Genomic DNA, 13,513 nt, shown 5'->3' on the forward strand with positions numbered 1-13,513 from the left:
TTTTTCCATGCATCCCAAGCTTTGTCTGCGTCCGATGTTGATGAAAACGTCCACCATTTGGTAAAAAAAATAGAGCAGGTTAGGGTAACAATCGTGAATTTTGATAATTAGGAGAATTAAGACTTGTAACGACGTTACTCTTTTGTACAAGCTAATGTGCTAATTGTCGACTTAAATTCCGCGTCAGGCTGCATGTGTACAACTGGCAACCCGTTATCGACATCCCAAACAGCCTCTTTCCAGGCTCACCGTGCTTTTGTTTATGCACCTTTTGCCATGCATCCACACCTCCTCCATCACGTTCATCTGCCTCTTGGCTCCTCCGCTGCCCAGAATGATAAAAATACCCTTCTGGCTCTTAGCTTCTCAAGGCAACGGCTAAGTAGGATTCCTCAGTTTGGTTATGCTGACCATGAATCACCCTGTGGAATATGACTCCGGTGTGGTTGCGAATGCACCGCTAATACACTTCCTGAAACGCAACACAGGGTTTAAAGATGCTATGTTGGTTTCCTGACATGTGGATGTAATTGCATCGTAAGCGTAAACAAACGATCAAGTCATGAAATGTCATTTAGCCCTCAACTCAGTTTGTGTACCCCAGGGGGGACTGTAGCGTAGCCCCCATAATGACACATTGGTCTGAGTTGGTGAGGGCGAGACTTCCTGGGAATAAGACGCTCATTCTAATTGATGGGAGAGCAGCAAAAGAGTTTTCCTCGTGTGTTCCGTCATTCGTCAGACACCGACCCCGAAACGCAACAACGCCAATATTTATCCAAGGCTGTCAAACCTTTCTTCCTTTTCAGCATCCCATCATCTGTGATGGATGACGCCAACGTCTCGCTGCTGCTGGCTGACTTTGACCCAGTCCTGGTTCTGTCTGCAAGTGTTTAATGTTTGCACGTATTTGGCTGTCATGCGGCCTGCAAACTGCCAACAGTGCCAGGGAAGGGCTTCGCTTCTTCAGAATAAATACAGCCAGACTGAATCACATTTGTCTCCCCCCCCATGAAATCAATTTGGACCGAACCACCCACGTCTGCCACTCAATTTCTTTCACAATTTGTTTGAACAGCCCGTGGCTTGATCCTCAACGCCAACACCAATCAGTGAGATCAATGGGGTCTGATAGCGGAACCAAACATACCGTTTGGGACTTCACCATAAAAGCGCTTCAGATGTTTTTATTGATTTCAAATATAATATATGATAATATATGATACTTACTTAATATAGTACGTTATAAAATAGCATTTTATGCATTTGTGAAATGACTCGCAGTGTTACTGATGTTGGCTCCTTTCTGTTGACAAAGTGCAGGAACTTTGGAAATCCAACCTTTCGTGTCCACTGCATCACGCGTGTTATGAGTGTGGAAATCCCCTTGAACGGCTTCTGGCTGCCGTATTGTATATGTTAGGTATTTGTTAAGCTGTTAAGCATGTTCAAGCGTGACGTCACTTCCTGTCTGTCACTCACTCTGCTTCCCAGGGTATAGTATATTGCATAATATGAGTGTAAAGATGACCATAGGGGTGTTATTTCATGTCTAGAGGGCTCTAACAATCTTAAAAAGCGTTTTTAGTAGCTCGTAAAGATCGTAACTATGAAAATATTCCATTGACAAATAAGGACTCCTACTTGTACTTTGAAATAATAATGTGATAAATGAGGGATTATTGTTTTTTTTAATACTTTTGTGGATTAATTGATGTTGTTCAAGTGGATAGTTCAGATTTTTGTCATGAAGTTGCATGACATCCCCATCAACGGTGACACCCACCACTTGGACCCCCAAGTCTGGTCGGACTTGGTAGTTCCAGGTAGTTTCTCAAGTGAGGAGTTTAGCTTTTTTGGTGATTTTTGACTTTGGGCATTTTTGTGATACACTTTTGAACGCATATCGTCTTGACAAGCCAAACTCCTTACTTGTGAACCCCAGTGACTACCTGGAACTACGTTCTTCATCACCAAAGTCTGACCAGACGTTGAGGCAGCAGTGGTGTTCAAGATCCTGCTCCTTCTTGTACTATGAAATAATAATGTGATAAACGAGGGATTATTGTATTGACATTAAAAATGATCATGATTATCACTGCCATCTATTTCAGTGATGCAACAATTTTTTATGTACTTTTCAGTTTCATTGGTCAGCAGATTTGGAGAATTTGTGGAGCGTAGAGTTGGAACTTTATTGTGCATGATGTCATTTAATGCATGTTAGTCTTTGCGGAACCTTCTTTTCACCGTGTAAGTGTCTCCATTATCCTGATCAGAAGATGACGCAATGCCGGCATGGTGGCTATAGAAACCGATATTCAAAGATGTCCTCGCGCACGCACACACACACACACACACGCACGCACACACACTGCGAGGCAGAAAGTCTTTTTGCCAGCCCAAAGCAGAGTTGTTACGTAATCCCGTCATCTGGGCCGCCTCTACCAGGCAAGGCTTTTTCTGCTTTGTCTTGCAGCATCTTCCTCCCTCTCATTGGACCTGGTACCAAGCCCCTGCTTACATAATCCACTTCATGATTCATTTTCTCACATCTGTCACAGAACGCTTTACATGATTTGACCTCAGAAATGCTCATAAATGACTTCCTCCAGTATAAGTTCCATTTTTCCCACTGAACAGATATCAAATCTTAACGTTTGGTTGATAAGCGCAAACGGGCTGCAGTAGAGGAAGGCTTCCAATTTGCACTTAGACCCAGGTGAGCCTCAGGGATCGTTTCACCCCAAAGAGTGATAACGGAAACACTTATTTCTCCCTGCAACGCCCTTTCATAAGCTGACACTGTAATTACTTGGTGCCAGGGTCTGATCTGGGGTTTGGGTTACTGGTCCCTGCTGAATGGTTCGAGTGTTGTTTTTTGAGGTAAAGTCTATGATAATATAAACTGTAAGAGCTGCACATATTTTGTCAGTTTATCCATCGACAAATACACGAACAGTCCAGGTTTGTTTGGTAGATTCCTTTTATCAAAACAAAAAAAGGCCTACACGCCCACACCAAAATTATTAAAACCAACATTTTCATGGATGAGGAAGCCTAAGAAGGTAACCAAGACATGAGAAGCAAATTTGATGGTAGCTTATTGTTTTTAGCGTATTTTATAGCTGATTTAATACACTTATTAACATAAGAGATGATACCAGAAATCTAACACAAGAGGAAGGTTAACCAAACGACACGGAATATCAATTAAAATCTCTTGTCATTCAGAATTAGTAGAATGCTGGTTGGTAGAGGATCAGATCTTAAATAGACATCATGACTGGACTGTTGGGGTTGGGGGTCGTGACTAAAAATCCTACCAAATTGAAAGCATCTTCCTTGTATAGAACCTCATTACGTAGTGCAGGGTTGGTTGCCAAATACGTGCACACGGTGCTTGTATGGCTGGATAGTCGAGGTAGACTCAACTGCTGTGGTTCACCCATGTAAGAGAGTCCATTTGAAAAGATTGGTGGGGGGGGGGTGTCGACCAGTCACAACACTCATTTGGCTGCTCCCTCAACCGGACTCCCTGCCAAGATGATCCTCCTCTGAACCAAGGCGGTCGGCGTTCATTCGGTGACGAGCTTATGAATAATAGATGTTTTTTTTGGGCTCAGCTGGTTATGTTGGTAGCGCTTCTTTTAGAAGATGCTTCGTTGCTTTTGGTGAACTATTCAAAGCAACATTTTTTATGTTTTTTTTGTTTGCCAGCTTGGATTTGACACAAGGATCATCTATTCTGTGTATATTTTATAGTAGTTAGTTCATTGTTTATTGTTAATTCCACGGTTCTAGGTGTTACATTATTGAGGTATAGTGATGATCAACAATTTATCTTGGAAAATGTTTGGTTTTTTCTAGATTGATGATTTCATCCTGGATATTGGGAAGAAAAAGGACCCCAAAACCTGAAATAAATATTATGGATTTATGGTAATTGCATTCAGTTAAATTATTGATGTGCTGTTTGCGTGCAAAATACACTCAAAATTTCTGCTCCACAGATTATATTGAGGCAGTACAGGAAGTTTGGAATGACAATAACATTAGTTACCTTTTGTGTCTTCCGCTATCCCATTCATTGGAGTACACTTAGTATCGGTATCGGTGTTCAGAAGCAAGAAGTTATTAAAAAAAAATATGTTGATCTCTATAGCTATGTATTGATATGTAAAAATCATGTGGTGTCCAAATCATCACCATTGTTATTACTGACATATATATTTGCCACTATGTTTCATGAACTCTTACGAACTTTTTGACAATGTGATGACAATTAAATACTGCAAAAAAAACATGTTTTGAATAAAAATTTAAATGGGTATTATTAATTAAATTAAATTAATTAAATTTATTAAAATTAAAATTTGGACTCTCTTGTCAGGTTGGTAATCAGCAAGTTTTTTTTTACTTGCATTAATACCAATTTGTATAAAATCCTTCTGTTGTTGGTTGGGTTTTCTCCTACTTAGTAAACAAACCTGTTGACTAAGTTCTAAGTTCTAAGTAATGGCTGCAGCTGCATTAAGAAGGCAGTAATGACGTAACTGCAATACTGCCGACATCAGCATAACCGTCGTCAGGCCCTCGATGTTGTTGCGAGCGTGTTTCCATTTCCACGTGTGACCCTCTGAAATCCTTTGTTGTGCGTGATGTTAGCGGCTGTGTCATGTGTCTGTGTGTGTTTGTGCTTTTGTGAATCTGTGGGGACCACCGCTATGCCCCCGGGGGCTGGGGCACACTGTGTGTGTGTGTGTGTGTGTGTTGTCTAGTATGTTACCATGGATGGCAGCCGTCCATGCCACGTCCCCTTCAGCCAATGGGCTCATAGGAGCACCCCCGTCCCGACCAATGGCGCTGCCAACGTGTTTACGTGCTCCCGGAAGGCAGGGGCCTTGATTAAGCATTCAGGGTAGTCGAGCGGAATGAAGAAGATGAGAAAAACAGAGCAGTGAAGATGGAGAGCTAGACAGAGATGGGGCCATGATGGGTTGGGAGGCCTGATGGCGTCACTGGTTCACAACCAGGTGAGCCACCACGTATAGGTTGATTATTACATCAGGTATTCTGACAATGAAACCAAAGTTTCCAAAGTGCTGCACAGACTAGTAAAATAAAACGTAAAAATAAAATACAATAAATAAAGGTGCGGTCGAGTGGTTAGCACGCAGACCTCACAGCTAGGAGACCAGGGTTCGATTCCACCCTCGGCCATCTCTGTGTGGAGTTTGCATGTTCTCCCTGTGCATGCGTGGGTTTTTTTTGGGTACTCCGGTTTCCTCCCACATTCCAAAAACATGCTAGGTTAATTGTCCATAGGTATGAATGTGAGTGTGAATGGTTGTTTGTCTACATGTCCAAATTTGGCCAAATTATGAGATGAAAAGTAATAATTATGCAACAAATAGTCAAAAATATGAGATAAAAAGTGAGATATATGAGACAAAAAGTCCAAATTATGACATCAAAAGTCATATTGATGAGACATAAAGTCAAAAGTATGAGAAAGTCGTAATTATGAGATTAAAAAGTCATGCTGATGAGACAAAAAGTCAAAATTATTAGATAAAAGGTATAATTATGCAACAAATAGTCAAAATATGAGCAAAAAAGTCATATTGTTGAGACAAAAAGTCCAAATTATGAGATGAAAAGTCATAATTATGCAACAAATAGTCAAAAATATGAGATAAAAAGTCATATTGATGAGACATAAAGTCAAAAGTATGAGAAAGTCATAATTATTAGATTAAAAAGTCATACTGATGAGACAAAAAGTCAAAATTAATAGACAAAAGGTATAATTATGCAACAAATAGTCAAAATATGAGCAAAAAAAAAATCAGAATTATGAGACAAAAAAGTCATATTGATGAGACAAAAAGTCCAAATTATGTGTTGAATGATTTCAACCAACTAAGTGGAGATATGCATACCTCATGTTTTTCCTCCTAAAGCTTCTTGTATCCCATTTTATATCTGCTATGTTATTATAACAATATTTGGAATATGTGTGTGTGAGAAAGTTGTATCCCAGAAATAGTGTTAATTTGCAGTAGTGCAGTACATATGATTTTAATAAATGTAGTATAATCTAAAAAAAAAAAAGAATAGTCGTTTATTGAATGAATGCTTTTATGGTAACGTATTTTTCCTGGGTCCTGGCAATAGTCCGCACGGTACTGACTCCCTGCTCGGGGTGTCATCTTACGTCTGAAACATCTCCATGGTTTTAAGCTTCCATCCTCTAACTGAGCAAGAGAGTGCAATAAGCAGAACGTGCAATCATCAGGGTCGCCCGCGGGGCTGTCGTCAGATGCTTTAATTTTAATAGCGTGGCTCTTTGTAGTTTTCCACTGCGTGGTTTAATACCCGTCCCGTTAGCACGGGAACCGACGTAACACCCTGAGATCTCGGTGCCCACACTGCAAAGCTGCTGAACGGCACACGCTGTCCTCGACGTGGGTGTTTTGTTGTTGCTGTGGCTCGTAATACCTCAACATGCAATCCCAAACACGACCGTGCGGCCTGGATGCGACTGCTCGTGCATGAGTGCCTGCACCTATGATGCTTGTCTCTAATTACGATGTATAGGGACTGGCTGACACGGGGTTTGGGGTGTGCATGGATGGATGGGGGTGGGGGGGTACTAGCCACTCAAGCATGGAACAGACGGTCCTTATCTCCGACAGACATATGGCACATAAAGATATCCAGCTGTAGCAGTGATTTTATATGTAAACAAACTATTCACCTTGCCTCCCCCAGTGGGGTATCTGGGAGAGTGTGTGCACAGGTTGCGGACTCCATAATGGGTGCCCACTGCAGATAGTGTCTTCGTTAATCTCATTTGGAGTAGACGGTAATCTCATGTGTTTATATCAGACGTTTTATTTTGTTGGCAGTATTTCTCATCTTGCATGAAGCTATGAAAAGCCTTCTGGAAGGACTGAAATCATAAAAAACAGGTTTTTTGACACTTTTTGTCCCAGCGGGTGGAGGCGGGGCCGCCGGCGAGTGCACACACATTTTGCCTCCACGCTGTCCCGCAATTTTCCGCAGCAATGCGTGACATTTCCTTCTGAGAAGCGTGAAGATGACTTTGCACCCTTTTTGTGTTCTGTTGACTCACAAATGATGCAATTTGTGACCCAAAATGGTACGAATTGGCACCAACTGACTGTTTACATCAGGGGTCTCAAACTCAATTTACCTGGGGGCCACTGGAGCTAGGGTCTGGGCCGCATCAGGTTCCCCCCCCCAAAAAACGCATTTATTAAAAACAGAAAAATGAATAAACTTTGCTTTGGTTCCGATTTTCTACAAGAAAAGCTCTGATAAAACATTCCACTGTTCTCAAATATCTTTATTTTTATTTTTCTACACAAAATAATTTCAAGAATAAAGAAAGTAAATCAATCAGTATTAAATAAATATAATACTAATAAAACGGCAAATAATAAAAACTTAAGAAAGCACATATAGTTGGTGGGTAGACAAATGATTTTTTTCCGATTAAAATGAACAAAGCATTATTAGAGCCCTGTAGACATGACAAAACACGACTATAGTCACATTTATACTCTTTTTATTTACAACATATTGCGCAACTGCAGGGTCTTGAGACACATGCTAACTCGCAAACTAGAGAGCTAGCCACCTAAACGGTAGCCTCCAAGTTATTTCCTTTAAACTTAAATAGCCAAAAACTTACCACTTCCACATGGATAGGGAGGATAACTATTAAGTTATTTAACCTTTAACATGAACATGAATCAAACGTAATAATTTTTTCTGGGTACATGATACCATACAGCATCCATATCAAACTTGCGCGGGCCGCACTAACATTAAACTTTCATATCAAGGCGGGGGCCTCAAACTAGTGTCAAATGTGGCCCGCGGGCCGCATGTTTGAGACCCCTGGTTTACATCTTTTGCCGTCGTGGGTGATCGGTATTGGAATCTGCAGATAAAACCCAGATGGACGCATCCCTAACATATTGTTCCTGATCACTGCTCTTTGAGTTGTAAGTGCAAAACTGCAAGTCGATGGTGAAATAAAAAAGCACCAAGGGATTTGTGAATGGAGCCAAGGTTGGTGTGTCTACACGACACTACATATTGATCCCGGTCTTGGTTGGATTGATCACCGTGGAGGTGTCCCTCAGGGCTAAGGGGCATACAATCTGCTGCCCTTTTTGTTGGCCCGCCTCCAGCTTGTGAGTGTGTGTGTTTTCCTGACCCGACAGATGTTTGGACACCCGGTGATTCACGAGTCTGCTTCAGAGGACATAAAATGCAGGAAAAAGCTGAATAAAGCAGCAAAGTCGGTGTTAGAGCTTTATTTGTACTTCCCTCAAGCCTCATTAGGAGGAGCTGAAGCTGCACTTTGCAGATGAGGTTTTTTTTTTTTTTTTTTACTTCAAGCTCTGAATCTCCCCGTTTCTCCTTCCAAAGTTTTTATTTTTTATTTTTTTTTTATTCAGCTCCAAAATGGTGCAACATTGCCTCAGAGTCTCATATCATATTACAGCTGTTGAAATACTGAACCATGGTGATTGGAGTTCCAACTTCATAAAGGCTTTTCATTTCCTCGGTGCCGCCTCGTGATTGATGGCCTTGTGACGGCGACGCCACATTCAGCACACACACAGCCGCATAGAAAAACATCACACTATGCCACTAGTGGGCTCAGCTCCAGACGAGTCGAGGCTACTTGAAGCTTTTACCTGTTTTGTTTGACTTTGGCGCGATGAACTCGTGCATGACAAGTTTTGCACTCAGCTGCAACAACTTTTTACCGCCACACGGCTGACATCACTCCCACTCCTTGCTAAGCACGTCAACACACGCTGCCGTGATCACGTGGACTAAGTCCGTCGGATAATGAGGTGCGTACATTTGGAAGTGAGGCCTGAAAGAAGTTTTCGATTAAAATTCAAATTAAAAAAATTAAAATTAAAATTAAAATTAAAATTAAAATTAAAATTAAAATTAAAATTAAAATTAAAATTAAAATTAAAATTAAAATTAAAATTAAAATTAACAAATTAAAAAAATAAGACATTTAAAAAAATAAATAACTTAAAATACATTAGGAAAGCAGGAAGTGAACAAATGTAACAGTTACTGATTGTAAAAGTACCAGATGGAGGGGTAGGATTTAATAAGCTTTGCTTCTTCCTACTCCTTTTGGACATGTGGAACTGGGAACTGATTATGGGATGCATTCAATTGCATGAAATGAAATGATACCATTACCATTACATATCTATCCGGACGTCCTCGGGAGCGCTTGGGAGTATGGCCAATCACAGCGGAGTGGGCGTACCTAGCGGAGGGCCGTGGGTGGAGTAAAGTAAACAAGACCGTTTGGGTCAGAAGCAGTAAGTCCGTGGAAACGCTGCAGGAAGAGGTGCAGATTCTGGCAGATCTAGAAAGCTGTCTGTGGTGTGTAGCTGCTCTGTAGGAGTCCACGCTTCAATACAAAACACAGAAAACAAATATATCTTTTATGAAAGTGTATTCATAGATGTTATGAATTATTATTCTCATCAGTTGAGAATCAGTGCTGTGAAATGAGAAGGTTCGACCCCCAGAACCAAGAATGGTGTTGCACGGAACACTTGCAACACGACCACAGAGCCCCTTCCGCTGAGATTTTCACAGCAGCTGAAGCCGCGTTGGCAGGCTGCAGGGTATGATGTAATCTTTGTCCTCCTTAGAGAAGATGCTGAGCAAGGCAGTGCAGCTCAGTCAGTATATGGATGTGGGATAGAGAGGCTTGATCCAATATTTGTTTTAATGCAGTACCCCCCCTTTTCAAAAGTATCACCACTTAATTTGCTCCAGGCTTGGTTTTAAGATGTGTAGCAAAGCCTGTTTTGTCCCGAGTGATTGTGCGAGAACACGGTGATTGATCTGATACACTTTACTTCCTGTTCTGTTTCTTTCCTTCATTGTGAGAAACTAACCGTGCTACTCTGTCCTCTCCGCCAGATTTTAACTACAACACAGATGGCTACGAGGGGGACGGGCCGGAGGACGGCAAGTGTCAAGATGGCTCGGAGACGCTGCCCTATATAGACGAATCCCCGACCATGTCGCCCCAGCTGTGCACGCCTCAAGGACCACACGGAGAAATGGTCTCCCCCACGCCACCAGAAGGCCTCCCCCCCGGGGTAGGAGAGCACACGCATGCACGCCCGATACGTACCGCCATCACAGTCAGGGAAGTGGGATGACCGGGTATCTGTCGGCGAGCTGGTTGCTTCTTCCTGTAAACGTTAGCCACCAGCTACATTAGCTTAGCGCCTGCAGCGCATTGCAGGTGGCTCATTCAGAGGGGGCCGTAAATCACCTGTCATCCAGATGGGTGGGGGGGTCAAGTATACACAGCAGGGGTGTCCAAAGTCTGGCCCGGAGGACGTTTGTGGCCTGCAAATCTTAGTTTATTGGGCCACAGTACATTCTAAAAGTTGAAAAAAATATATATGGAGTTGAAATATTAAAGAAAAATACATTAGTGTTAAAAGTCCAAACAAACAAATCAAAATAAATTAATTTTGGATGGGGGGAGTTATAACATTATGGCAATTAAGTCATAATATTACAAAAATATTCAGAGGAAAGTTTAAATATTTGGAAAAAAACTGCAAAAAACAAACCAAACAAACAAAACAGAGCAAAGAGCATTTCATACTAATATTTGTTTTTCATCGATATGATAAAGCAAAGATGCAGCTTTTTTTCTTGAGATTTCTTGAACTTCTTAGCATATTTGCATGTGTTGCGCTACAAAATATCAAAGGGGCAAAGTTGCATCCTTTCTTTTTCAGTACACATTTGAAGGCCATCTCCATGCTCTTATTCTACTTTGACATGCCAGGGATTTTTAAAACTGACAATCTATGAAGAAAAAGTAGAATTTTGGAAAGTCATGCGGTCACACTCTAATTAGCTAATTAAACTGAAAGGTTTCAGTCAGGCTCAGTTGGCCACACAATGACGGGGGAAGACTTGACTTCACCTCCAGAAGACAGTGCCTGACATATCAGCAGCCTTAGGGGGTTTGATTCCAATATTCCTGGGTGAATGTGAAGATAATGAACAGATGGCCTCTTCCATTGGTGCTGTATATGCCTGGTAATGACTTTGTCTCCATCTGCTGGCGAATTGGGGTAGGACACTTTTCACTTCCAATCTCTTTTTTGAACCTTGGAGCACAGTAGTTTTATGATCTGGCACAGAGCCTGCCCCCGACCCCAAGTGGTGGCATAGGCGACATTTTATATGGCGTACGGTGAACAGATAACACATAAATACAAAATCATTTCCACAGTGGGTGTCCAAAGTGCGGCCCTGTGGCCATTTCCAGTCTGCAGCTGTTTTTTATAGGGCCTTGTCACATTCTACAAATACGAGTCAGCTGGGATAGGCTCCAGCATACTCGCGACCCCAGTGAGGATAAGCGGCATAGAAGATTGACTAATGGATGATATTAGAATATGAATGTACAAGAACAAAGCAGCAATATTATGCACAAAATGGAAAAATAAAAAGTACAAAAAAAGTTAATTCATCCTCATAATATTAATTACATAATTTTGCCTAAATTAAGCACTTCAAGCATAAACAACGCTAAATAAACAAAAACACAAAAATACCGGACATTGAGAAGATGCATTGTAGTATTGTACACTGGCCACTAGGTGTCAGTAATGTAACATTGAGACATTAGCCAACACAGGAAGTACTGTACAGAAACTGGAAGTAAAACTATAACGCTCGTTAATTTATGTGTGAGCCTACCTTATATGTCTTATATGTCTTATTTTCCCATAAATATATATATAGTCTCCTATATTGGGTAATACAAGTGTAAAGAGGAGCGCTAGTTCTAATCTAGAGGGGTCCAATAATGTTTAGAGTTTAAAAGGTTCTAAACAAGTATTGTATTCTCTAAGGATGAAAATATTTGATTTATAGATAAGAAATTCAGTAATCCCGATGTAGAGCCGATGAGCTGCATTAAACGAGGGATGACTGTCGCCTAAAGCGCCAGCCGGGTCCGATGTGGTCCACAGAGAACCATAAGCACAGCAAAGGGGAAGTGCTTCTCGCTGATCCAGCAGGAAGCTGTCATTCGAAATGATGTCGTTGCAGTGGCAGCCGCGGACGTACGCCAGTAAACAACCGCACACGTAACTTTCCGTGTCCGACCTAAACACGCGTGGGAGCAGAACTGGCCTCCAGCTTTTGCAACATCTCAACGTGTGACGTAAACATTGTAGACCGGCGTGGAGCAGAACTGGCCTCCAGCTTTTGCAACATTAGATTGCACAAATGATCTGCAAACGAGGTTTGGGACCCACCGAAGAACGAGAGGGGGTGGGGGGTTAATCTATAGGGGGGTGGGCAGAGCAATAAGTGGATGTCGCTTCCTGTAAAAGGGTGAAGTGCCGCGTGAGGACGTGTGGTAAATGAGCACAATCCAAAGCTGTATGCTAGCATGATGAGGGGGAGACTTTTTGCACGAAGGCACTAAAGAACAGCAGAATAGCTCCCTGACTGACCCCCCCCCCCTCCCCTGCTGCTGCCTTCAAGGAAGTGAGGGGGGGTGGATGTGGAAGGAGGGCAGTTTTCATCGACCAAAGTGAAGCAGTCGCACACACACACACACACACACACACACACACATAGAAAATACACTGACACACACCAGGAAGCCCAGCAGAGGAAGGGGGCGGGGCTAAGTAGGCGGGGCGGTTTGTCTTTCACTCTCGGCGTCCAGACGACTTGCTCGGAGTGAAAACGCTGATGTGTCCGGGCAGGCCCCGTTGAAGGCAAACACAGGCAGGAACAGAGGAGGCGTAGGCGAGGAGGACAGGGACATGGAGGAGGACGAGGAGGAGGTGCTGTGCTATCTGGACAGGGTGCTGGAGGAGGAGGTGTTTGACTATGAAGATGGGGAAGTGGAGCCCATCACTCCGGTACACAGGCAGTTCAAGGTGAGACGGCCCGGATGCGGGAACACATGAACACACGCGCGCGCACACACACGTGTGACGTTTACGTGCGCTTACCGATGACGGCTGACGTGTAGCGGCGTGGACTCGCGTGGCTGCAGCGTGGGCCTCGGAGAGGGCTCCCGCGTGTGACGTGTGGCCTTTTGAAGAGGCCGGAGGAGCCGGTTGTCCTGGAAAAGCGCTGATGGATCCATCTGCTCCTCGGCACACACTGCCTCTCTTTGTGCGGCCGAGGGAACGTTCTCGCACCGTTGGCTGGAAAAAGGAAACATTTCCTGCTTTTTCTCATCCTGCCACCACAGGCTGGTCTCTTTTGGTGGGAGATGTTAGTTTGTGATGGCAGTTTGTAACAAGTCCTGGTCTAGTTCTTTCCCTCGTCTGGACAACATGTTCCTGCAGGAGTGCAGTTTGGGTCCCAGGCCAGTAGTTGAGGAGAAGGTGATAAGATTAGAAGTGGAATGACATCACCGGTG

The 13,513-nt window shown here is 42.8% G+C and overlaps 1 protein-coding gene across 4 annotated transcripts in view; it reads left to right on the forward strand.

Annotated features, from left to right (window-relative positions):
- The window catches only part of abr (ABR activator of RhoGEF and GTPase), a 71,647-nt gene that overhangs the window by 14,800 nt on the left and 43,334 nt on the right, over nt 1-13,513 (forward strand). For 2 of the 4 annotated variants that reach the window (XM_058086229.2, XM_058086231.2), the window contains exons 2-3: nt 10,012-10,193; nt 12,846-13,022. In XM_058086229.2, the coding sequence (XP_057942212.2) occupies nt 10,012-10,193; nt 12,846-13,022 (359 nt within the window). The remainder of the gene's footprint in view (nt 1-10,011; nt 10,194-12,845; nt 13,023-13,513) is intronic. The other 2 variants (XM_058086230.2, XM_058086232.2) reach the window with 1 other exon arrangement.

Source organism: Doryrhamphus excisus, linkage group LG21 (assembly GCF_037039965.1).
Source record: "Doryrhamphus excisus strain RoL-2023G ecotype Guam linkage group LG21, RoL_Dexc_Guam_v1.1, whole genome shotgun sequence".
In the NCBI taxonomy this organism is placed as follows: Eukaryota; Metazoa; Chordata; class Actinopteri; order Syngnathiformes; family Syngnathidae; genus Doryrhamphus; species Doryrhamphus excisus.